The sequence below is a fragment of the Mollisia scopiformis genome (assembly GCF_001500285.1).
Source record: "Mollisia scopiformis unplaced genomic scaffold LY89scaffold_40, whole genome shotgun sequence".
Lineage (NCBI taxonomy): Eukaryota > Fungi > Ascomycota > Leotiomycetes > Helotiales > Mollisiaceae > Mollisia > Mollisia scopiformis.
Genome location: NW_017263620.1, coordinates 60684 through 84875, shown reverse-complemented (window position 1 = coordinate 84875; position 24192 = coordinate 60684). Strand labels below are relative to the sequence as shown.

Below are 24192 nucleotides of genomic sequence, written 5' to 3'. Positions count from 1 at the left end.
CCTATTGGAAGCTTTGACCTTTTTGGATCTATCAAAATTTAATGATCTTTATGTTTGTCTTTCTTCTATTTCTTCGCCCTGATAATACGCCTCCCACTCGTCTTCTTCCTCCTCCCCATCGCTTTCCTCCCCATCCCTTTCATTATCCTCACTGATTCTCTTCGCCTCCTCTCCTCTCTTTTCTCTATATTTGAGCAGCCATTTTGTAGCCTTACTATTTCCATTCCGTTCCGCTGCTTCTAAAGCATCCGAATAGTTCCCATGCTCCAGCTGCATGTTTACTTCTGCCCCCGCTTCTTTTACTAAATACCTAACTTCACTTGTGCCAATGTATGGGCCGCTTACAGCAGCTGCCAGCGCACTCCCATATATCCCATGTTGCAATTGCATATTAATATTTGCACCTCCCTCTCTTATTAAAATTTCGACCACCTCTTTCTTACCCCAATAAGCAGCAGCAGCTAATGCACTCCCATACATCCCATGTTGCAATTGCATATTGATATCTGCACCTCCCTCTCTTATCAAAAACTCGACCACCTCTTCCTTACCCCAATAAGCAGCAGCAGCTAATGCACTTCCGAAGTAAGACCTAGTTTGAGTATCTACCTCCGCTCCATGTTCCAAGAGCGTTTCGCAAGTAGAAATCGATCCAGAAGATGCTGCGATCCCAAGAAAACTCGTACCCTGGAGTGTCCTGATCTCATCGTTCACCCAATCGAAGTCAAACCAATCTGGTAGAATGTCTGAGAGCCCAAAAGCACAATATGCAAAACTTGCCATAGAAGCAGGATTTAGATCTTCACAATTGTTGCTACTGTAAAATACAGTGGTATCGGGCGCTGCGTAATTGTAAACATCCATTTCCACCATCCTGTGCCAGCACCTATATGCAGCACTACTGTTTGTTGGTAACCCAAGAAATGCTTTGAGGCGGCTAGAGAGACGAGTACTGTTACTGCTAGTATCAGTATCATTGCAGCTTTGGATGTGTAATGGCCAGTGATGCCGTGCGTAATAACTGAGGTAACCGAGGTTTTGCCCTGAGAGTGGATCATCTGGGTCGTTGATCTCTTTCGGAGACCAAGTCTGATCATCCATTTCGACCACCCCCCAGCACTTTTCCCGATTGTTTAAGGTAGTATTTTGAAGTACCAAAAGACACACATTTGATACAAGGCAGCTAGCCTGGCTGAGATTCCAAAGGTGCTTTTCTAGATATTCAATCACAGAGAGGTGTGAGGGAACCCAGACTCCGCGAGCGGGGTCAATGACGAGAAGATTGTGGCAGTACTTGAGTACCAAGTTCTCGGTAAGACCACCAAGATGTTTGAGGAGATCGCTGTTCTCATCCTGAGAGATTGCAGCGAGTAGCAATTTGGTCGAAAGTGGATGGCATGCGCACATGACCCATCGAAATGCCCGATCTGCGATTCGTTTTTCAGCCTTGCTCATTGATCGGTAGATTTCATCATAAGCTTGTTTGAGATCGTCAGGAAGCTTCCCCAATCTTTCTAGAATATCCTCTTCCAAGTCAAGGTCCAGGAGCTGCTTGATTTGGAGGAACGCCCATTGAAACCTGTCATTTATCAGTGACGAAAAGCGACGCTGAATCATCTTGTCTTACATTCCTTGACTTCTTTCTTGCAGAGTATCGACAATTTGGGCTTGTATTTCAGGGCTCATGACATGCCAATTGGGATGCTTGCCAATTTCGCTGTTCACGAACTTAGTGATATCATGATGATTGTCCCTCGCATTGATCTGGATATTGCTTCGGTCCTTTAGTTTCTTCTTGATATCGTCATCAGGCCGACTAGAAACGAATATCTTTACGGGTTTGGAGGCTTCAGAAAGAAGCTGGTCGAATATATCCATCAATTCCAGCCGCTTGTGTCGCTCGCATTCGTCACAGGCATCCAAGACGAGAGTAGTCCGAGGGTAGATGTTGATGAATTCCAGAAGAAGCTTCTTGCAGTCATTCATTGTAGGCTCGGAAGCTTTAATTCTATTTTCAAGATAGAATTGTTCGAGGTTTTTTTGAATGGACCCTTTGTCGGTGGCTGTCGTGGACATCTGTCGTACAAAAGCCCTGAGTACTGATAGAGGTTCTCGACGATCGGCTTCGTTCCTGTTGCAGTAAAAGAACGCAAATGCTTCCTGATTTGGCTGATTTTCGAGGGCAGTCCGAATCTCGTCAATTACTTTCGAGGTGAGAAAGGTTTTGCCTGTTCCCGCTGTTTGGGTAGAATTAATAGTCAGACAGTCCTTATGATGATTAGGGACATTCAACTCACCATTTCCGCAGAGCCATAGAATCGTTGAAGCACTTGTCTCTTGCCATTCGTGATAAAGCTGGTGAGCAAGAAGCCATTCGCAAGTGTTTGTTGTTCGCTTGTCCCTCACTCTTCGATGATTCGCACCATAGAGAACTTTTGAAGTCCAGTCAAGGACTTCTAGCCGTTCACGCTCTGTCGCTGTCTCAAGAAGACTCAGTACTCTTTCGTCAGTTGGAAGTACGGGCTCCTGTAGTCTCGAAAGGAGCCTTTCGACTTCTGCATCTGCTCTCTGACTTCGTGTCCGCTCGCAGTTGTGAGCCTCGTATTCGACTCGAGTCTCTAACTCCTCGCATTTGTCAAGCAGTCCGGTGATCTCACCAGGGTGAAAAAGCGCATGTACAGCACGTTTTGCGGCGTTCTTGGCGAATATTCGGCGACACAAAATCATGATCCGAAGTATCATGGAATACAAATCAACCATAGCGGAGTGAAGGTGGCCAATGACATCGCCGAGTATTGTTGCAGGTCGGTACAGTCTTTCATAGATTGCGCCTCGGTGGATCAGGGAGGTGAGCCTCTCGATGGCTATCACCAAGTCCCCCATTTGCTCATGCTCTCCGATTGCCGCCTACGAACTGTCAGCAGGACTTGAACGATAAAGTCCCTTGATCAACTTTATTCACGTACCTGGAACATGAATCTTATGCCAGCCCATGGTAAGCTAGCATGAACAGGATCAAAGTTGACTGCAACATCGCCAACGTCTTTGAACCTGTTTAGCCAGACAACGATCTTCGCCAGTACATCTCTTGCAATAATCACCTTTCCCCTGAAGGTGAATTTCCAAGAGCGCTCGTCACTCTTTTGTAGTACTTGTCTTGTCAGATCAAGCAGTTCCTCAACTCCATTCTTGGAGAACGGCCGGGTGTCTAGGCTAGGCTGAAGGCCCCATATGAGCTCCTGTTCGTCAAGCAAGGAATCAGTATAACTTCTTTACGATTGGTAGAGATTGTGAATGCAATGAAAGTGTTTGAGCTTACTTGGTCCTTGGTTGAAAGGTTTCCAAGCGCTCGAAGCCAAAGATTTGTATGGTCAACTTGAGACTGTGGGTTTGGTGGAGCCGTGATCTGGGCTGAGGAAACGGAGTTGCTCGAGCTGGAAGAGGACGCTGTCGGGTTCGAAAGTCGAGGAATTTTCTGGCGATGTGCATTGGACGGCAGATCTAGCACCTGGTCTTCTTCTTGTCTGCCACGTTTCCTAAAAGGAAGAGGACTTTCTGACATATCTAAGATTTCTAGCCTTAAAGTGAGGCTGCGAAAAGTTCGAGGCTACGAGGACGGGCACCTATCTCGAGATATCGCATAGATGGATGGCACGTAATTGGCAACTACTAGTTGGAAGGCAAGGAACGAAGTTTTCTGCAATGATAAATGTATATTTGAGGAAGATGATACAGAACTGGTGAAGGAGAACATGTTTCGAGGTTCTGAGGTATCCGTCGAGGCTGTGCTTTGAGCTGCATGCAAAGAGGACTGAGGCAACAAGCGCTGGCAGCGGAACATAGGAGTAGGCAGAATTGATAGGCTTTCGATAATCTGCCTTGCCGCCTTCTTCACATTTGATGAGACTGAACAGTCGCCAGACTCCGGTACTTAGACACTTGGAGGTCTAGAAAGACTGACCACTTGGATTGACCGATAATTCTGGTGGGTCAGTCACGTGATGGGACTGTAACACTTCAAAGACACATGGCTATATTGAAGACAAAAGAAAACGCTGGGGACCAACTGCTAAGTAGGAAATTTTGAGTGCCTCTTTGAGAAAAGTATCCAAGTTAAAAGAAATCCTTTCAAGGAAAGCCGAAGTCACGCGTTTCAATCTCGCGCAACCTGGGAGTGCATCAATGCAAGCCAGCTTCAACGGCACAAGCCTGGCTTCACCCGTCAACAAGAAGCCTAAGGCAATGACTCTGATTCACTAATCACGAATCAGAGACACAAGGCTTCTCAATCGTATGTGCTACAGTACTTGTCATTTGAACCTGGAAATTGACAAATCTCTTTCTGCCAAAGCGGTGAGCATCTTCTCACCTTTCCTCTTTCGTCCTCTACAGAGAACCAACCTCATTCCTCCAAACCCTTCGATAAAGCCAAGAGCGCAGTGTAATGACCATCAACAATAGAGACGCCGATAATGCTGAGCAAGAGCACCTGCTTGTTCACGAGAATAGACGTAATGAAGCAGACGAAGCTGGAACCAGTCTGACATCCCCACCAACCTTCAGCCATGTCGTCCTCTATTTTATAGCCATCCATTTTCTACTTGCATTCTGTGAAATGATTTTGGTTGCACCTTTGATTAAGCTTTTCGAGAATTTGCTATGTCTTACGTTCTATGACTTTCCAATTGCGGGCGTTGAAGAGATCTTATGCAAGGTGCCTGAAATTCAACGCCCACTCGCGACAATCAGGGGTTGGAAGTCATCTTTTGATATGATCGCCGGTGAGTGTTGCCCCGTTCAACTTCATAGACAATTACTAATTCACAGATAGTCCTCCTTGTCGCTATTCCATTTGGAAGGCTAGGAGATCGCCTTGGGAGGAGAAAGATCATGGCTCTGGCCGTGTTGGGTGTAGTGCTATCTCTTGTCGAGATATTCTTCGTTTGTAAGAAATATTGCATTCGAGAACGTGAAGTGATTTATGGTAGCTAACAATTCTTCTCAGGTGCATTTCCTCAAGTCTTTCCACTTCGCTTTGTGTGGTTCTCATCCGTCTTGCTGTTGTGTGGGGGCGGGTTGAACGCAGCATCCGCATATATGTGGGCACTGGCTGCAGAGTCTATGCCATCAGACAGAAGGCATGTATCATATCTAGAGATTCAGATATGATTGCTGACAAATTGAATAGAAGTCATGCATTCTACTATATCTTCTCTGCATTCTATGTCGCGGAGCTTATCGCTTCGTTCCTGGCTTCAGTCACGATTGACATATCTCCATGGATACCTTGCAGCCTTGCAATGGCGTCTCTTTTCGCCTGCCTCCTACTCCTCGCTCTTATGCCAAACACACGGGATGTGTCTGCCGTCGGGGAAACAGGCCACTCCAACAAGTCTTCAGGCGTTCGAGATATTTTATCACCGCTTTCAAACATCAATGTACTTTTGGTTGTGCCTGTTTTCCTTGTTGGTATCTTCAGATATACTACTCTCAATATCCTCATACAATATGCTTCTGTCCGGTTTGGCATTAAGATCTCCACCGGAGCGACCTTCTACACCGAGACAGCAATCGTCAACATCTTTCTATTCCTGTTCCTCATCCCTCAACTATCAGCTTACATCCGCAAAAAGTACGACGTTCGCCCTCAAGTCATTGATCTATTCCTTGTCAGAACGAGTGTAACAATGATGTGCATTGGTTGTCTGGCTATTGGCCTTGCGCAAAGCGGTATTCTTTTGCCCTTAGGTACCCAACTACCCCTCCCTCGAGCATTTCTCCATCTTTGACACACATAGGCGTCTTCATCTTCGCTTCTGGCTTTGGGAGTAGAGTATCAGCACTCTCGCTGGTCTCCTACTGGATCTCGGATGATACGAAAGGGACTTTTTTCGCTGCTATCGTGGTGTTCGAGAGCTTGGGCCATGCTGTTGGCGACCCCGCCATGCAGCAGATTTTTGCCTCCTCCTTGAGGCTCACTAAATTTTGGTGGGCTCTGCCATTTTTCGTAGCGGCGGTGAGATTAGACATCGGAAATTGGAGAAGCATGAAATGTTAATTGATGCAGGGACTCTACCTTTGCGCAGCCCTGTCGTCGATCTTCATCCGCATTGATGCGAAAGACGGTGACCTACAAGATGCAGAAATTTCATCTGCCGACGAAGACTGAGCGCCCGCTTGATGCCCGGAAAGCTTTTTGGACAACAATCAGACAAAATGATGCAGTTTCACATGCTGCAATTTTGCAAAGTAAAGGCACTTTGTTCGAGGGTGTGATTGTGGTCCTCTACGGCTTTTCCCCGTCCATTCGGCCGATGACAGGCGAGATGTTCTTTTGAGAGATTCTCCACACCCAAATATGGTTAGCACCAGGAGCTCGCCCGACCCGGAAGCTATCCGTGATGTCGTGTCATCTCAAAAACATTCGGCACGTTAAATCATCGACATCGCTTATAGTTTCGAATGTACCTCATGCATCTTCACTTGATACAAGCTACAACTTGACAGTTTTCTGAGGACGACGATCTCACCTTTGGTAGTGTGAAATTCGTTATGGACGAAGAGCCAGACTAGTCCAAACACTACTACGGGAGTTACAAGTGCATCGGGTACTCTGTCATCGATTATTAGTATGCCCGATGGCGTAGACAATGTCATCTCTGTTTCCTCCTAGTACTTTTGGCTAAGTGCTGGTACCCGAACGTTTCGTGGTGGGGTGTTCTCTTCACCAGTCGTAACGTCATATATATGATACCCGTGCCTAATCAGGTGGCACTTGCAAAGGAGTCTTATTCTTTTAGCTCACGGTGAAATGGCATATCTGTTCTGGCAATTCACTTAGCTTTCTCCACATGATATCTCCCGCAAGTGATGATGGAATGAAGAAATGTTCCCAAATCCGACTAGGTCGATCAGGGAATACAGATTGTTCGCGACGCTAAGATAAGACAATTTTTGATACCAGTGGAGACCCTGAGAAGAGTGCACAAAAGAGAAACTGCCCTCAGACCCCCAAAACGCGCAACAAAGCCAATCACTACTTTAGATTAGACTCGGCTAAGAGTCGAAGACCCCATCATTGGTGACAGAATTTCGGGTCAAAACCGAGATCCAGATTTCGTCTCATTCAAAATTCTAGCGCCTTTCTCGAATTCTTCTTGACGTCTTCTAGAATTGTTTTTCGCGTCGTCTGATTCTTCTTTGTGGCTTCCACAAACACTGACGTATCCCAAGTAGCAACATCTTTGGGCCCGTTCCTTATATTCCCGTCATCACTTTGTGAAATATCGCATCATCTCTGATAAATTTTCGGAGACCGTCACTGCATTATACATAGTGGAGAGGAGAAAACCCGATGAGCTGTAGCGGAGCAGGCGGTTTGAATTAGTGTGGCTCATAGGGCTGAGCCCAAGTGGGGTCGTGGGGTACGCTTACCGTTTGACAGCGGAGCGCTAGATGAGATGTGAGAAGCAGCGAGGGGACGAACTCGAAAAGGTTATCGTGGATTATGATAAAGCGGCTTCGGATTTGTTTGAAGAGTTAGTGGTGTTTCACTCTTTTGGTTGGTTTGGCCTTGGTTTGGAGGGTGCTCGCTTACGAAAGGGGTTCATCGCTTGTGTTTGACTTGGCAGGGGTCTCGAGGTCTGCGGCTGTTTGGGGTGAAGGTGCGACTTCTCGGGGCGGCAAGTCTTGAGTATGGAACTAGATATTCGGAGTGCATGGATGTTTGGGATGAAGATGCGACAGCTTAATGCTGAAAGGCCCGACTCTGGTACCAAATATCTGATGTGTGTAAGTGTTTAGGATAGAAGTGTGATATGTTAGGGTCAACATCCTGGCTCTAATACTAGACATTCAAAGTGTGTAAATATCTAGGATAGGGAAATCATATCTCAAGCTCGAAGGTCTTACTCTAGGGCCAGAGATTCAAAGTTGCAGATATTTCGAATCAATTTGCGACTTTTAGGGGCGACAAGTCCTGACTCTAGCATTAAATACTCAGAGTATGTAATTTTTTGGGATAAAGATTTGGTTTTTATAGTGATAAACCCTGGCTTTGGTGCCAGACTTCAGAATGCTATTGCTGATTTTAAGGAACTTTACAAAATATTGATACTTTGTGTTCCAAATATGACAAAGGGGTTCACTTTCTAGTGAAAAGAATGACAAGCCATATACAACTTCACCTTAAACCCGATAGTCACAACACAAACCATCAAAACTGTTCTGCTACTATTCAATTGAAGTGTAAAACGTTGCTCCTAGGCAGGGGTGAATATTCAATCGGGACTCGAGGGTATAAAAACTCCCTTTCTTTTCGAGTCGTCGTCCTTTAATTAACGTGACCAATGTCTTCTGCTAACCCCAACAACGCCCGGTCCATTCTGGGTCTTGAGGTGACGATGTTGTGGTGATTCTTCGCAGTTTTTAAAAGATAGTTTTACTGATCCATAGAAGACAACCAGTTAGCCGTTATACACTTGGTGGTGCCGGGACGAGGTGTTGCTGTCGTTAATGATTGATATTCAGATGGATGACAATGAGATTTCACTTGACAGTGAACAAACATCTTAGATTAGACTTAAGTTCCGTCAATGAAAGTGAAATCAGCAAAATCTGTCCGACGATTCTAGTCACGCTGCCTGTCTAGACTCTCCCACAATTAGATCACCTCAACTCAATAAAAGCATGCACATTTGTTGACAACAACGCATTACCACCGATGACTTTCGTTTTCTCATAACGCATCCCCCGACTTTCTCCCTTAACTTTACTCAAAACGTCTCTGGTATCTTCGTCCTAGCGACTACTCCCCCACTCAAGTTCCTATGGCCCTCAAATGAGGTGACGAGTTTCTAGTTGCGTGCGTTTGGACGGAGGTTCAAGCTTCTCCGTGCCGTCTGGTTTATTTATACTTCTCGGCGGTCGGTCGTTTTTTGCTCCGCTGAGGTTGTGAGTCAAGAAGTGCGATTAGTGAATTTTATGATAGAGTATTTGGTTGATCACATCGTTGTGCCAAAAGGCCGATTCATAGACCTCCTGACCCAATGAGAGAAGTGGACGCTGAGTGTTATTGATTCACTCAACGAATTTGAAAGGTAGGACAGCTTGAAAGGAAATGAGATCTTTCATTCACTTTAACAAACACTTCAAGTGAAAAGGTGTTTCGTGTTTGCACCAGAGGAGTATAAAAGCACCCCTTTATTCGACGTGTGGGCCAGAATACAGTACACACCCAGACTTCCGAACAGCGACTGTCAGCTCCTGAATTCAACATCGTCATAGTTAACTAACGAATCAATAGGAACGTGGCTTATGCTGTCGCTTTTAAAACTTTCTTTTCGATCGAGTATTGAATAGCTCTAGAGCTTAGATAAAAAAATTCTGTCCGGAGGTGTGGAAGTAAATTTGACAACAAGCATGGAATATTGACAGCGAACTTGCCAGGAACCAGGGATCAAATGCTCACAGTATGGTCGAAAGTTTTCCCCATTAAGCTACGAAAGATGACAAGAAGCAGCCCGAGTTCTAAGAACGCCTATCTGGCTTCCATTGTCGTGCCGGACTCAATTTCCTTCGACTCTGTACTTTTTTTTAAACTCTCGGAAACTCACTATCCTTTATATACCAGTCCCACCTCTCTCAGGCTCCCCTTTGCCGCATCACACACCTACCGTAGATGTCGCGTTAAAATTCCCTTTCCTTCTCATTCGCCTCAGAGCGCTGCTCTCAGACTTCTTGGAAGTATATGAATACAACCATCCTCACTCGTATATGCATAGCTAAAGCCAATTCAGCTCTTGAAGCAAGCCAAGTCCGCTTGGTAGCCGCTGACAACCGTCCATAAGGCGACACTTCACTTCAGTGGGTTTAATTCGAATATACGGAATGTGTGGCCCCAATTTGAGACCGGAAATCAAAGCTCTTATAAGAAGCAGCGAAGATTGGATATGAAAAGTGAAAGTGAAGTAAAGATTGACAACGAAAAGATAATGAGTTAAGTGAAATCGCCCGGCGCAGAGAAAGAAGTGTCAACGCACGCTTCAGAGCCCGGAGACCCCAATTGCACTCTTTGCCGTCTTTTTTTCATGTAGAAAGGATATGCACAAACAGAGGTATATATAGTTTTGAGAGAGAGTAGCGAAACGAACCTAGGCAGTCGGTAATCCACGATGTCTATCTTTCACTTCTCTTCCACGACTTTAGATTTACGACCTCCATCGCCAACTCGAAACAACTCGATGAATTCACGTTTTCTCCCTCGATTTGTTCACTTACTCTTAACGTATCTGCATATTTACAACTTTGGATGCCCGCCCCTCGCCCCCAAAAGCAAATCGCTAGGAGAATCCTCACATTATAATCTAACACGATGCACGCCATCGTAGTAATTGTATAACCTGGTACATGAAAAAACAAGCTTCAAGAAGCGCGACGCGTACTGAGGCTGAAATCCTGAATTGTGGCAAAGTGGAAGATCAGTAATCGCTAGAGGGAGCTAAAAGTCGCTGTTCTGAACCCTGTGCCGAATCACTGTGTCGTTCTACAACTATCAATTGCGATGTACGTCAAATCCCGAAATAGATCCCTGGAAATATACGCTGCGATAACTTCAGCCACAAAGGATTTCTTTTTGACTTTTTGATGTAGGAATATCAGTGCAATGTTATCATAGCATAGAAGTAATTTAAGTATATGGGGTGGAACCCTTCTCCAATCTTTGGGGTCGCACCGTCGCTCTTGGCAAAATCTACGCACAATATCCATAATGCTGAACATTGTCTTAATACTCCATTTACTAACTTTTGCATCCTCACTCATTTGGGCCTCCACCATCCTCAACACAACCTACGTTAGCCCAACTTTCCAACAGTCACGAAGCAACATCGACCAAGACTCCCTTGCCAGCATCCACGCTCTCCTCGCATCACCCAGCTTCCCATCTGGCTGGCTCGGCCAAAACGCTCTCGCCACCGTTGCACAATGGGACTTTGACCACAAAACAAGGACATTTTACGATGCCTTTAACAGCAATGAAACTTACTACGCTGATCATCCCGGAGGCTGCTACGAGTACTGGCATAGCCCGCTCGTCGACTGTTTTAATGATGATGCGGGATGGGCCGCGCTGACAAGTCTGGAGGGGTATGCGGCCTATGGAGACGAGGATTATCTCCAGAATGCTAAGAGCGTCCATGATGTATATCAACTCCGCGGTTTTTTATGACTTGGCTGACACGAACAGTTTGTTTCTAACCATGGGTTCATAAATGAGACCGTTATTGAAGAAGGTTATCTCAAAGGTACTCACTTTCCGAACAATACGCTGGTGTCGACGTGTGATGGTAAGAGCATGTACGGCGGTGTTTGTAAGTCACTCTTGGTCATGGCATCAACCAGCTCGCACTAAAACATCATCCCTCAAAGATTGGCAGAACGGATTTCCATCAGAACACGACCAACCGGGTGCATTTGAAGCTGCCAGCCAACCAAACATTGATTCCGGCTCGACAGCTGTCTACGCTCTCCTCTCCGCAAAGCTGTGCCAAATTACCTCCAACATGTGGTACTGTAACCGGAGCTATGATGCGTTGCAATTCATGGATCGCTTCATGATTGATCTCTCTAGCGGATTTATTAATGGTCCGATAAACGGGAAGAACTGCTCGAGGGAATACCACTTCGTTGTCCTGCGTCCGTCTATTTCCTCCCCTCACTCCAACCTACCCTTATAAAGGCTAATGTTTGGTAGAAACCACTGGCAACTACATAGCGGCCTATACCCTCCTCTCCAACCTGACCTCCAACGCCACAGCTCTTACCATCGCCCGCAAAACCCTCACTTCGAGCCTTACCACCAATATATGGAACACCAACCAGGGCGTCCTACTCCATACCTCCAATACCTCCACCAAGGTCGTTGGTATACAGTCTGTTCTCATCCGTCGTCTCCACTTCGTGTACCCCTTCATGGACGCCGACGTGCAAGACGCTATTAGGCAGTACGTCAATATTCAGTACTGGAGTCTCGTCAACTATGATAGCGATAATGCGACGAAACCGCTGCTTTATGGGTCGAGTTGGGATGGACCGAAGTATACAGCGGCGACGGGTAGAACGCAATTGTGAGTTCAAGCTTTCCTTGTCTGGGGTCTGGAGAAGATATGCAACTTACCAGTATTCTCTGCAGTGAAGCAATCGATGTCCTCAATGCACTGGCTCTGAACCCAGATTCAGCTTTTCCAAATGACAATTCCATGGATGTACCTGTTATTTCTCTGTAAGAAGGTTGCAGGATACGCGCAGCTTAGGGAGTTTCAGGGTCGTCTGATTTAGTACATATTAGCCGTTCTGCTATGTAAGCTATGTACAGAGATCTATGTATATACACCATGTAGTTAGTGATTCATTACTCGCATCTTTATCCTTCTTCCACAATTCTCACCGCTTTCACGCCTCAACTCAATGACTCAACCCCTTCGCCCTCGCACTCTCCACCCACCCCCAATACGTCCCCGCACTCCTAACCCTGAACCCCTTCCCCCACCAAATCGCCGGAAACATCGTCGCATTACAAAGCAACGCAATGCACGCGACCGTAATAAACGTTTCCCTCTGCCCTTCCGCCTCAATCCACGGCGTAATCCCATAATTAATCGCAAAGCTCAACGTATTCCTGATCAAAATAATGGTTGTAATCAACTCCCCGCCTAGATCGCGATACGCTGAGGTAGCGTACTGGATCGCTGTTGAGAGACAGAGGGTAGACGAGATGGCGAGGATGCATTGCGCGAATACGAGGCCGAACCAGTGGATTTTGGAGGTGGAGCCGAGACCCCAGAGCAGCATGGCGAAGGGGACGCTGATTAGGGAGGCGAGGAAGAGGTATAGGATGTGTTCTGGTTCTGCGATGCCGTTGTTGCGGCGGGCGAGGCGGAGGACGAGGTAGGGTCCGAACCAGGTTACCCATAGGGAGCTGTTCATGCTTTAGCCATTGCTTCTCAGAAAAAGGGGAATGGAACGTACCCAAGAATCATACCAACCACAGCCCCGAAATAGGCAAATCCAACATCGTTGCTGTCGAATCCGTAGACTTTCGTGTATGTTGGACTGGCAGTAGCGTTCAAGATCCCAGGCCAGACGAGGGCGTTGGTTCCGTACATGAATCCCGCCCAGACGACCACGGGAAACGTGAAGAATTTGAAGGGCGACCACATGATTTCCAGCAGTCGATTTGGGCGTTTCTTGTCTCCTGTCAAGGAGAGTTTTTGCCAGTACGTTTTCCTCGGGTAAGTGACTTGACCAGTCTCTACCACAGCCGCAGGGACGCTCTTCTCTCCTGCTTTCTCATCTCCGCTCATAACTGCAGGCTCAGAACCCTCATCCGAACTACTCTCCACCAAACTCACCTTCCGATCATAATTCGTCTCCTCCATCAACAAAAAACAATACACAAACGCAACCCCCATCCCAATCGCACACCACCAAAGCGTCCACCGCCACCCCATCCCCGTATTAATAAACGCCGCGAAAACCGGCGCCAACTTCCCACTGGCCGCCAAACTGAGTCCATACACCGCCAACCATAACGGCCGCTCATGAGAGAACCAAATATCCGTCATCGAAATCTCACACAGACTCTCGACCGGCGCCCCAAAAAAGCCCTGCAGGATCTTCGTCGCGAGATACGGCCCATTCGTCGTGCACAGCGGCGTGACGCCCATGATGACGATGGACACGCACATGGAGAGCAGGTACGCGGGGCGTTTGCCGTATTGTAGGGCGAAGGCTTGCCAGATGATGCAGCCCCAGCCGTAGAAGAGGAACATGGCGCCGGTGCCGGAGACGAGGTCGTTGACGGTGAGGTGGGTGGCTTTTGAGATGGGGGTCGTGACGGAGTAGACGGCGGAGGAGGGGAAGACCATCATGATGGTGTAGAGGACGACGCAGGAGGTTTGGAGGAGTTTGCGGGGGAGGGGCCAGTTGAGGGGGTCTTCTGGGTCGTCTTGGGAGTTGTTAGCACGTGATGAGGAAAGGGGAGAGGGAGAGGGAAGGTACCGGAGGGGATGGGGATTAGGACGATGTCTTTGGTGGAGGTGGAGTGTTTGACGTGTAGGTCGCCATTTTCGTCAATGAGGTGCAGTGTCCCTGGTGCGGATTTATCTTCGATGATTGCCATTTTTCACCTGACTGGGTCCAGAACATGTGGAAAGACATTTTGCAGTACAGTGAAATGGTATATATGAGAGAACGCGGTGAGATGCCAAGAGGAGCTTGCATCTGTTTGCGTGTTTTTGATGATTGTCGGGCAGATAGAGAGATAGGCAGGCATACTTGGCCGCCGATCTTGGTTTTGCTGAAGAGTGGGAGAAATGAAAGAATGGGATTGTCCGTGAGTTTTCTTATCAGAAATTGGAAGATGAAAGAGGAATCAGAACGCAACTTGCTGTTAATGACCCCGTTTTTATTTTGGCTTGGATAGAATTGTGAGAAAAATCGAAAAATCGACTCGCATGAAACGCAATAAAACAATTGAGAAGCGAGGAAATTCGCGCCGAGGTCCAGAATTGGAGGCTCTTTCGTAGAATTCCAGCTCAATCAAACGGGAGATGAACATCAACAAAGCAACGGCCCGTCCCCTTCTTCCTGTCCTTGATTTGACTTGATTCCGACGAACCTTCTCCGTCGATTTTTTTCGATGGAAAATCCCAGGAAAAAAGAGAGGGGCCTCGGATGTCATATATACCTCATTTCACCAACACTCACTAAAAGCAAACATACGCTGAACCAGCTGAATCAAAACAATTTTCAGCTCTCCACCCCCAAAAACCAAAACCAAAACCAAAACCAAAAACAAAGACAAGAAAGAAAAAAAATCTGCCGTTGCCAATTTACCGTTGAACTCACCTCACCCAGCTGCCTCGCTCAATCAGTTTCGTAATCGCGTCGCCGTGCAACTCTCATCTTGTCGCTTATCTCTCCTCTTTTTTCTTGGAAGGGAAAAAAAAAGATACCTTGCCGTTGTACCTTGCCGTTACTCATTTGAGCAATCAATCAAGCAATCACTCAAGAAAAATCCCAGTTTCGTTCATGGATGCGTGAGTGAGAGAAAAGAAGAAGAAGAAGAGAATTTTTGTAAACGCCAAATGCCTCAATCCCATGGCATGGCTTTTCTGAAGGAGAGCGAAAACTCTTGAACGCCTCACCATCGTTATGAGGGACTTTTTTTTGCTACAGTACCCTAGTCTTGCCTTGCCTTGCCTTGCTCACCCGTTTCTCGCCTATCGTGCAGGTCTTGCGAGAGACAGACGCCTCCAGACTTTCCTTCCCTCGCTCGCTCACTCGCTTCTTGGGTGATGCCGACAGCCAGCCAGACAGACAGACAGACATGCGAGTACAGTGCAGTACAGTAAAAAATAGATTTCAATGAGGCATTATTTCATTCATACCCTTGTTAGCATGCTCTACCGTACAAATAGAAAGAAAAAAAAATTCTCCGCCCTGCATCTCCGGCTCCTGGATATCCGGCAAGTAGGAGGGCACGAGTGCAGTTCCCTTACTCAGTCACTCACTCACTCACTCACCGCTTTTCACTTGAGGGCATTCGCGATAGAGCTTACAGCGAACTTTTTAAAAGCCGCAATTCGGGGTGCTTTTTCTTGCTGGGGTTGAGGTTCCGCGATTTCCGAGAACGAGAGCGCGGTGGTTGTAATGCCCGTTGTACGACGAAGACGATTATTCATCATGTGTTGATTACTTACTGTACTTACCCAGGTTGGTTGAAGATTTAATGTACGAAGGGAAGGGTGGTAGTGGTGGTGTAAGAGCAGCGAGTGATGAGTGTATGAGTAAGGAAAGCGTGGGCATTGGCATCTTGGTACTGTGTTAGCTACAGTAGAGGAATGAACACGATTCGAGAGCCGATACATCCCAAGCGTCTGCTGCCATTGGCAAAGGCATGGCGAATACTGAATCAGGAACTGAGTTTCCCTTCAGAGTGCCGCCGTCCAAGAGAAGATCTACCTTTAGAGGGTGGACGATTGATTCACGTCTCGAAGGCATCCGATATCTTCCTCACCTTGATAGATACCGGATCCTCCCATCCATCCTATCCATCCTGTAAATGCCGCGCTCTCAAACACCAGTCCGACGTGACAAGAAGTTCATCTAGAAAAATCGAGTCTGTGTTCTTCCGTTCCGACAGATAAGAATTCTTCAGACTGAAACAAAACAACGACGCCGACGACGACGACGACCCTTCTCCGTCCTTGCTACTCACGCACTCAAATAAGCTTCCCAAGGGCCAGCCAGCCAGCCAGGCAAAGGGTATGAAACACGGCGCTCGACAATCTTGCTGCACCATCACAGAATCTGGAGCTCCCCCGTTACCGTTCCCACCCCATGCAGCTATCTGATCTCAGCGGCTGATATCCGCTTCCGTCCAATCACGACCCGTGGCGATCGTGGAAAGGTGGATGGTAAAATTACCTGTCACGTCTGTGCCTGCCAAGAATCTTGAACGATTGTCATTTATTCCCGGACCCATGGGGGGTTGGCTTGTCTTGAAACATTTCCTCCCCTTCACTTCAACCCCCAACGTGCGTGAAGGAAAATTTCGAGGTTAGCCCCCCCACACGCTTGCATCCCATCTTTGCGACAGGAAAGAAGGATTCGAAAGCCTTCTCTGCAGGCAGGCAAAAAGCTGCAACAGCTAGGAAGAAGATCTGCTTGGGAAAATATGGAGATCGTCCACGTGATGAGTGCAAAAATGCCGCATAGAAAAATTATACCTAGGTGCGAGAAATAAAGAAAAGATCCGCCGCATAAAAGTCGGGAGGACCGGGAAGGCCGCTTAGGGCGGCCAGGCTAGCAGAGTGAAGTGCAGAGTGAGTGCAGAGTGAGTGAGAGTGGAAGAAAAAAAATGAGATAAGCAATAATACGAAATTGTGAGTGGAGAGTGGATTCATTCGGCACACTTCCTCCGTAAACAAACAAGAAGGAAAAAGCAGCGAGGGATGGAGGAAGAAGTGAGGCTACGGACGGAGATACAGGACAGGACAGGACAGATCAGAAGCTTTAGCTCAAACGTCAATCGGGATGCTAAGCTTTGAGGGAGGAAGACATCCTGGGAGTGGAGCTGCGTCTAGCTGACTCGCGTTAGGAAGGATGGAGAAGGGGAGATTGGAGACTGGAGAAACAAAACAATTCTCTAGATCTCTACAGTATCTCGGAGTTTGTTTGAGCAGCATAAATACGCGGAGAGTGGAAGCCCAAACGAGAGAAGAGGAGTGGAACCGAGAGAGATAGATCCTCATTGCAGATTTCCGTTTCGCTCGCTGTTATTATTCTTATTCCGGAACGCACGCAGATTATCGTTGGGTGAGGAAATTGTTTGGAGACGAACTAGGCGGAATGAAGTTGTTTCGCGGTCCTCTCGCTGGAGAACAGACGTGCCGCTTGGCCCAGATAGTACCGCCAGAACCGAGACGAGGCCTACCTATCAAGAAAGCAGCCACCAATGGCACAGTGGATCTCACCCTCTCTCCGAGCCAGACCGAGACCTTGCTCTCCCGGTCCTAGAGCCGTTGGTCTACAGTCTCATGTCTTGTCGTGCACTGGACCCGCCTTCAAAGCGTCGTGAAGCTCTTCCCGCCCAATGAGAGAGGGTCGAGCTCCATTAGCTAATTCGAATTATCGCAATTCAGCGGTCTATCCACCGTATCCGCTTCTCGCCTCGTCGTCCAAGTTAGCTGCGTGCGTGCGTGCTTGCTTGCTTGCTTGCTTGCTGCAGCCCATTAGTCCCCATCGTGCAGCATGCAGTCGTCTTACAGCGGCACCTGCTGGTGGATGCGGCAATTGACTAGAAATGTTCTGTAATGATTTCTGCGCCGCTGCGATTGGTCAATGGCCGGCACGGTCGGTGCGTTTTCTTTGAGAGGACGGACGGGGAGTGAATCTCAGGTGTCCACTCAAGCTCTGAGAGCTCCGTCGACTAGTAGGGGACGGACGGGTATCTGACCTGGCTGGCCTGCTGCTGCTGCCAGAGACGGACATGGGCAAAGAAGAGAAGAGAGAGATTCAAGATTAGTCGAGATTCAATCAAAGCTGACATGGGAGTGGAAGAGCAGATTCCAGGTCGGCATAGGAGGGAGCAAGAGATTCACGAGAATTTCCATGTCGAGGGATGCCGCCTGGAGACGATGCACCCTAGATGGAGCTTCGCGGAAAGATACAGTACTTAGTAGGCATTTGACTAGGGTACTAGGATACTAGGATACCCTAGTCTTCCTAGGAACGTTTGCCCAGTGCTGCCCAGAGCTCAGTCCGGCGTACCGTATTTTCTGCCACTCTGGTGTCTCTGACGTGCCCCAACCCACGCGCCAGAAATCCCAATCTCAATCGCCATTGTTTTGATTTTGGGGCTGCGGCGGCGGCGGCACATAGCATAGGATCGATACGTGCACACACTTTGGGGCCGCGGATGCTGTAGTCTGCTGTAGTCTGCTGTAGTCGTTTTTCTTCTCTGTGACTGCCATGGCCACGCCAATGCTATGCCATGGATTCCACATCACCTCGCAAGAGATGGAATTGGAACTGGAACTGGAACTGGCGAAAGCGATCAAAGCAGCCTTCTGTCCACAATTCCATGGTCAGGATAAACTCGGCTTTGGTCTGGTCTGGTCTGGTCTGGTCGGTCATCGCTGCTCTGGCTGGCCTGGAAATCCCTCAATATCCCACACGGAGTGCCCACCCCAATCCCAACTCAAGCAGAGCCCACTCAACCCTCACTGAGACTGCCGTCTCGTCCGAGCGAGAAGAGATGACGCCGCTGACTGGTATGGCACTGACGGGGACTGACTGGGACTGGGACTGGGACTGGGACTGGGACTGGACGGGGTTTACTGTACTTTGGCACTCGGGCTGGCCTGGCCTGGCCTGGCATTGGCATAGCATGGGGCTGGCTTTGATTTTGGCTGCTGGTGGCATCTGAACACAGAAATGCAGAAACGCTCGCTGTGGCCGTCAAAACCGATCAGCTAGCCGGATCCGGTCTAGCGAGTAAATTTTTGGTGCAGTGTCGTAGTGTCGTAGTGTCGTAGTTACTAGGTTACTAGGTGGTAGGAGCTCTGCAGCCAGCTTAGAACCAAACCAAACCAAACCAAGTCTGTTGATCGCCCACCGAAATTGAGAGATATTTAGCAGCCCGTCCGCCCACCATAAAGAGCTTGCTTCCCAATTTTTCTTCTTCTTTTTCAACCTTCCCTCGCCCACTCTCTTCCTCCAGTCCATCGGTGTCCGGTACAGCAGATAGCTACTGGCGAAGACGACTCCTCCCCTCTTCCTCTCAGTGACCAAGGGACGCAATGGCACCTCCCAACGGTGATATCGAGAACGGCGACGTCGAAAAGGAACAGGCAACGCGCGACCACCTCGGCGCCGCTGACAACGACGCGGATCTCGGCGAGTACGGCAATCTCGTCAAGTACATTTCGAATTACCGTGATGGACGTCGCAGCTCCATCGCTGGCTCCACGTACGACGATGCCCCCAAGAAGAAGTGGTACCAGTTTGGGAAGGCCAAGAACGCGCAAGGCGGCACGACCTTCGAGGTTCCTGAGGATTGGTTAAACACCGACTGGAAGCAGGGTCTTTCCTCTCACGATGTCGAGAATCGCCGCAAGAAGACTGGCTGGAACGAGTTGACCACCGAGAAGGAGAACATGTTCTTGAAGTTCCTCTCGTATTTCACCGGCCCAATTCTGTATGGTAAGTTCCCCCCCCCCCCCCCCCCCCCCCCCCAAAATTCCTCGCCCACCAGCCTCAATGGCTCGTAAATCATGCTTTTCACGTCAATTGGACTCAATTGACATTTCTCTCTCTGCCAGTTATGGAAATTGCCGTCCTGCTCGCTGCTGGTCTGCGTGACTGGATTGATTTCGGTGTCATTATCGGTATTCTAATGCTCAACGCCATCGTCGGTTGGTACCAGGAGAAGCAAGCAGCAGATGTTGTCGCTTCGCTCAAGGGTGATATTGCTATGCGTTCCACTGTTATCCGTGATGGCTCAGAACAAGAAATCAAGGCTCGTGAGCTGGTTCCCGGTGATATTGTAAGTTTTCTCACTTCCATCGGGTCAATTGGCCAAAATTAACATTTATTTTCACAGATCATCATCGAAGATGGACAAGTTGTTCCTGCTGATTCTCGCATCATCTCTGCCTACGATAACCCCAACGGCTACACTGAATATCTCCGTGAACTCGAAGCTCAAGCTGGTGAATCTGCCAACGAGAAGGACGAGGATGATGTGGGAGAGCACAAGCACGGATCAGGTTATGCTATCCTCGCCATTGATCAATCTGCCATGACTGGAGAGTCTCTCGCCGTCGACAAGTATGTCGCAGATGCTGTCTACTACACCACCGGTTGCAAGCGTGGAAAGGCATATGCTCTCGTCACTCACTCCGCCAAAATGTCTTTCGTCGGTCGCACTGCTTCTCTCGTCACTGGAGCCAAGGATCAAGGACATTTCAAGGCCATCATGAACTCCATCGGTACGTCTCTGTTGGTCTTGGTCATGTTCTGGATTCTCGCAGCCTGGATCGGTGGTTTCTTCCATCACTTGCACCTTGCCACTCCCGAAGACAGCTCGCTCAACCTTCTCCATTACGCCCTGATCCTCTTGATTGTCGGTGTCCCCGTCGGTCTTCCAGTCGTCACCACCACCACTCTGGCTGTAGGTGCTGCTTATCTCGCCAAGGAAAAGGCTATCGTGCAGAAGCTCACTGCCATTGAATCGCTCGCTGTAAGTTGATCCCCGTCATTGCATTTGATTTCGTTTCTCTGCACATCACACCACCCTCATCGCAGCACATATCCCGCACAATCTCCCCCAATCCGATCCCCCTCATTGCTTTTTGGCGGTGGAGCTCGTGTCGGCACATTGCGTGCGACCGGTGCCGTCCAGTGCAGAAGCTTGCATCATCAACGAATCAGTGCTGCACGCGGATTCGCTATCCGGCAGACGAACCCAATCGCTGCATTGCCCGCGCATTCGTTCGTTGAGGGCCCAAATCCTTTGCGCACCCCATCATATGCTGTAATCGATTACTGCCAGTAACGATGGACGTCAAAACTATCTTTTTTGTTTGGTTTTGACGTCCAAGCTATGGGTCCCTTGGGGCTGCTTACGTGCATTCAGTGCATGAAGTGGATATCGGCTCGTCGGAGCTGCCCTGGTTCACTGCCCCTCCCCCACGAAAGCTTTGCCATGCAATAGCACATCTGCAACAGCCTTACTGTTTCTGCTGCGTGAACATGCGCTAATCCATATGCGAAACAGGGTGTCGATGTTCTCTGCTCCGACAAGACCGGTACGCTTACCGCCAATCAATTGTCCATCCGTGAGCCATTCGTGGCTGAGGGCGTCGATGTCAACTGGATGATGGCTGTGGCTGCTCTTGCTTCTTCCCACAACGTCAAGTCTCTCGATCCCATCGACAAGGTTACCATCCTCACTCTCAAGCGATACCCAAGAGCCAAGGAGATCCTTGCTGGAGGATGGAAGACAATCAAGTTCACTCCTTTCGATCCCGTCTCCAAGCGTATCACTGCTGAGGTCACCAACACTCAAGAGGGAATTGACTACATCTGCGCCAAGGGTGCTCCCAAGGCTATTCTCAACCTGTCCAACTGCTCCAAGGAAGTCTCCGACATGTACAAGGCCAAGACTACTGAGTTCGCTCGACGTGGTTTCCGTTCTCTCGGTGTTGCATGCAAGAAGGGTGATGGTGACTGGCAATTACTCGGAATGTTGCCCATGTTCGATCCCCCACGTGACGACACTGCATCCACCATCGCTGAAGCTCAAGTTCTCGGTCTCTCTGTTAAGATGCTTACTGGTGATGCTATCGCTATTGCCAAGGAAACTTGCAAGATGTTGGCTCTCGGTACCAAGGTCTACAACTCTGAACGTCTCATCCACGGTGGTCTCTCCGGTACTACTCAACACGATCTCGTTGAGCGTGCTGATGGTTTCGCTGAAGTTTTCCCCGAGCACAAGTACCAGGTCGTCGAGATGTTGCAACAACGTGGTCATTTGACTGCCATGACTGGTGACGGTGTTAACGATGCTCCTTCCTTGAAGAAGTCTGACTGTGGTATTGCCGTCGAGGGTGCCACTGAAGCTGCTCAAGCCGCTGCCGATATCGTCTTCCTTGCCCCAGGTCTTTCCACCATCGTCTCTGCCATCAAGATCGCCCGTCAAATTTTCCAACGTATGAAGGCATATATCCAATACCGTATTGCTCTCTGCTTGCACTTGGAAATTTACCTCGTCACCTCTATGATCATCATCAACGAGACCATTGGTGTCGATCTCATCGTCTTCTTGGCCTTGTTCGCTGATTTGGCTACCATTGCTGTCGCTTACGATAACGCCCATTTCGAGCAACGTCCTGTCGAGTGGCAATTGCCCAAGATCTGGATTATCTCCGTTATCCTCGGTGGTCTTCTTGCTGTTGGTACCTGGGTTCTCCGTGGTGCTCTCTTCATCCCCAACGGTGGTATCGTCGAGAACTTCGGTAACATCCAAGGTATACTCTTCTTGGAAGTCTCCCTCACTGAGAACTGGCTCATCTTCGTCACTCGTGGTGGAAACACCTGGCCATCTTGGCAACTCGTCGGCGCCATTCTCGGTGTCGATGTGATCTCAACCCTGTTCTGTGTCTTTGGCTGGTTGACCATGAAGGAGAATGACCCATCCGACCCAGCTACCAAGAACGTTCTTCTCAACACCCACGGTGGAGATACCTCCATCGTTACCGTTGTTATCGTCTGGGGCTACTCGATTGGTGTTACCATCCTCATCGCCATGGTCTACTTCCTCCTCAACCAAATCTCATGGCTCGACAACCTCGGACGTGCCAAGCGCTCTCGTGCTGACACTCAAATGGAGAACATCCTCGCCCATCTTTCCAAGGTCGCCATTGCTCACGAGCAAGACGAGCACGGAGGCAACAGATGGCACCTCACCACCAAGGCCACCGAGGCCGAGGAGGATGATTAGATGTTTTGCTTCATCCGCGTTGTTCTTATACCCCGCACCCTATGTGATATTGAGGAGTACAAACTCGTAATGATGGACATCATCATCATCACACACTATCTGCATGCATTTGCGACATGAAATGCGACTTCTTTTTTCATTCACTTCGAAAAAATTGTCTTGCTAGTAGTGGTTGCTGGATGGTGGTGATGTTCGATCGTTGGGGGTTTGCACTTCTTGAAAGTGGAAGAGGATGTGTTTAGTGTAATTAATTAGATTATTTGTTTGTGTGGGGAAAAGGTGTCTGGGTTTAGATGATACCAACATCAAATACATTTCGTATGTTAATGAACTTAAAGTCTTTGATGAATGTGATTGTGAAGTGCTCGAGTTAATCCTTTTGTTCTTCAAGATTGCCCTTTCATACACCCTCATCTCTGGCTTTCATTACTTCTCCGTAATAATGGCCTGTCTCGTCGTTCTCCTCACTTCTAATCGAGTATTCTCTCTCATCTCGTGCATTCGTCCCTGAATCTCAATCTCAAATCCATCTCGATCTCAATTCAAATTTCTCTCGCAGACCGCCCCAATCCAGCCCCCAACTCCAAAATCCTTAATCCTCAGCCTTACCCCACGCCCTCCACCCACAGCCACGACTCACCACTCACGAGTTACGATGTCGGATGCAGTCACTGTCACACAAACCAGCTACGCCTTTTTTTTTTTATCCTTTTTTTTTTCTGATTCGGAGGGTTTCTGAGTTTTCACGACGATCTCACTCCTCAATTGGGAACCGTCTGGAAAACAATTATTTCATGATTTAAAGTCTTAGAAGATAGGTAGTACTTGGAAATCACATGTCAGGATATAAATATCAATATCAAACATTAAAGTTTAAATTCGAAAGTTTGATTTGATGAGAAGGAGAAGAAGAAAAGTGAATCAGCACAGACCTCAAAACCAGAGCTATACTACCCTATCCTATGCACACCGTTGGAACAAACGAAAACCTCACTCACTCACTCGTCGGAAGAACGCTACTGACAGCACGCTGCAAAGCTTGTTTCCCCCTCCCGGTCCCTTTCCTCTTCCATCGCGTCGCTGCTGACCTTTCTTTCCCTTCTAACCCTGTCGTCGGGGAGCGA

The 24192-nt window shown here is 48.3% G+C and overlaps 7 protein-coding genes across 7 annotated transcripts; 5 read left to right on the top strand and 2 right to left on the bottom strand.

Annotated features, from left to right (window-relative positions):
* Positions 1-12: 12 nt before the first annotated feature.
* Positions 13-3738, bottom strand: LY89DRAFT_692151 (uncharacterized protein). Its single transcript, XM_018216475.1, has 5 exons — positions 3320-3738; positions 2967-3239; positions 2298-2907; positions 1628-2237; positions 13-1579 (listed from the first exon to the last, which is right to left on the bottom strand). Exons 1-5 carry the CDS (start codon positions 3560-3562, stop codon positions 49-51), a joined length of 3267 nt encoding a protein of 1088 aa, XP_018061143.1. The 5' UTR covers positions 3563-3738; the 3' UTR covers positions 13-48.
* A 706-nt stretch (positions 3739-4444) lies between these two features.
* Positions 4445-4992, top strand: LY89DRAFT_602527 (uncharacterized protein; the record flags this gene model as incomplete). Its single annotated transcript, XM_018210249.1, has 2 exons — positions 4445-4781; positions 4832-4992. 2 exons carry the CDS (start codon positions 4445-4447, stop codon positions 4990-4992), a joined length of 498 nt encoding a protein of 165 aa, XP_018061142.1.
* A 308-nt stretch (positions 4993-5300) lies between these two features.
* Positions 5301-6169, top strand: LY89DRAFT_678369 (uncharacterized protein; the record flags this gene model as incomplete). Its single annotated transcript, XM_018213738.1, has 3 exons — positions 5301-5748; positions 5799-6016; positions 6068-6169. 3 exons carry the CDS (start codon positions 5301-5303, stop codon positions 6167-6169), a joined length of 768 nt encoding a protein of 255 aa, XP_018061141.1.
* A 4599-nt stretch (positions 6170-10768) lies between these two features.
* Positions 10769-12284, top strand: LY89DRAFT_743424 (uncharacterized protein; the record flags this gene model as incomplete). The annotated part of the gene is made up of 5 exons (XM_018220952.1): positions 10769-11200; positions 11246-11369; positions 11428-11694; positions 11753-12125; positions 12191-12284. 5 exons carry the CDS (start codon positions 10769-10771, stop codon positions 12282-12284), a joined length of 1290 nt encoding a protein of 429 aa, XP_018061140.1.
* A 76-nt stretch (positions 12285-12360) lies between these two features.
* On the bottom strand, positions 12361-14321 carry LY89DRAFT_396869 (major facilitator superfamily transporter). The gene is made up of 3 exons (XM_018207240.1): positions 14059-14321; positions 13027-14005; positions 12361-12976 (listed from the first exon to the last, which is right to left on the bottom strand). Exons 1-3 carry the CDS (start codon positions 14177-14179, stop codon positions 12463-12465), a joined length of 1614 nt encoding a protein of 537 aa, XP_018061139.1. The 5' UTR covers positions 14180-14321; the 3' UTR covers positions 12361-12462.
* A 4234-nt stretch (positions 14322-18555) lies between these two features.
* Positions 18556-19135, top strand: LY89DRAFT_692147 (uncharacterized protein; the record flags this gene model as incomplete). Its single annotated transcript, XM_018216474.1, has 1 exon — positions 18556-19135. A coding segment is annotated over one exon (436 nt), but the record flags the coding sequence as incomplete, so codon positions are not given.
* A 229-nt stretch (positions 19136-19364) lies between these two features.
* LY89DRAFT_702701 (putative plasma membrane ATPase) lies at positions 19365-23068 on the top strand (the record flags this gene model as incomplete). Its single annotated transcript, XM_018217268.1, has 4 exons — positions 19365-19767; positions 19887-20110; positions 20168-20806; positions 21344-23068. 4 exons carry the CDS (start codon positions 19365-19367, stop codon positions 23066-23068), a joined length of 2991 nt encoding a protein of 996 aa, XP_018061137.1.
* Positions 23069-24192: the final 1124 nt, after the last annotated feature.

Excerpts from the sequence above, each read along its gene's own strand:
- LY89DRAFT_692151 (XM_018216475.1), bottom strand. The coding sequence starts at position 3,562 with ATGTCAGAAAGTCCTCTTCCTTTTAGGAAACGTGGCAGACAAGAAGAA. Across the intron at positions 3,240-3,319 it reads ACCTTTCAACCAAGGACCAA|GAGCTCATATGGGGCCTTCA; the intron begins GTAAGCTCAAAC and ends CTTGACGAACAG. Across the intron at positions 2,238-2,297 it reads TCTATGGCTCTGCGGAAATG|CGGGAACAGGCAAAACCTTT; the intron begins GTGAGTTGAATG and ends CTACCCAAACAG.
- LY89DRAFT_396869 (XM_018207240.1), bottom strand. The coding sequence starts at position 14,179 with ATGGCAATCATCGAAGATAAATCCGCACCAGGGACACTGCACCTCATT. Across the intron at positions 14,006-14,058 it reads CCTAATCCCCATCCCCTCCG|ACGACCCAGAAGACCCCCTC; the intron begins GTACCTTCCCTC and ends ACAACTCCCAAG. Across the intron at positions 12,977-13,026 it reads GTGGTTGGTATGATTCTTGG|CTCCCTATGGGTAACCTGGT; the intron begins GTACGTTCCATT and ends AAGCATGAACAG.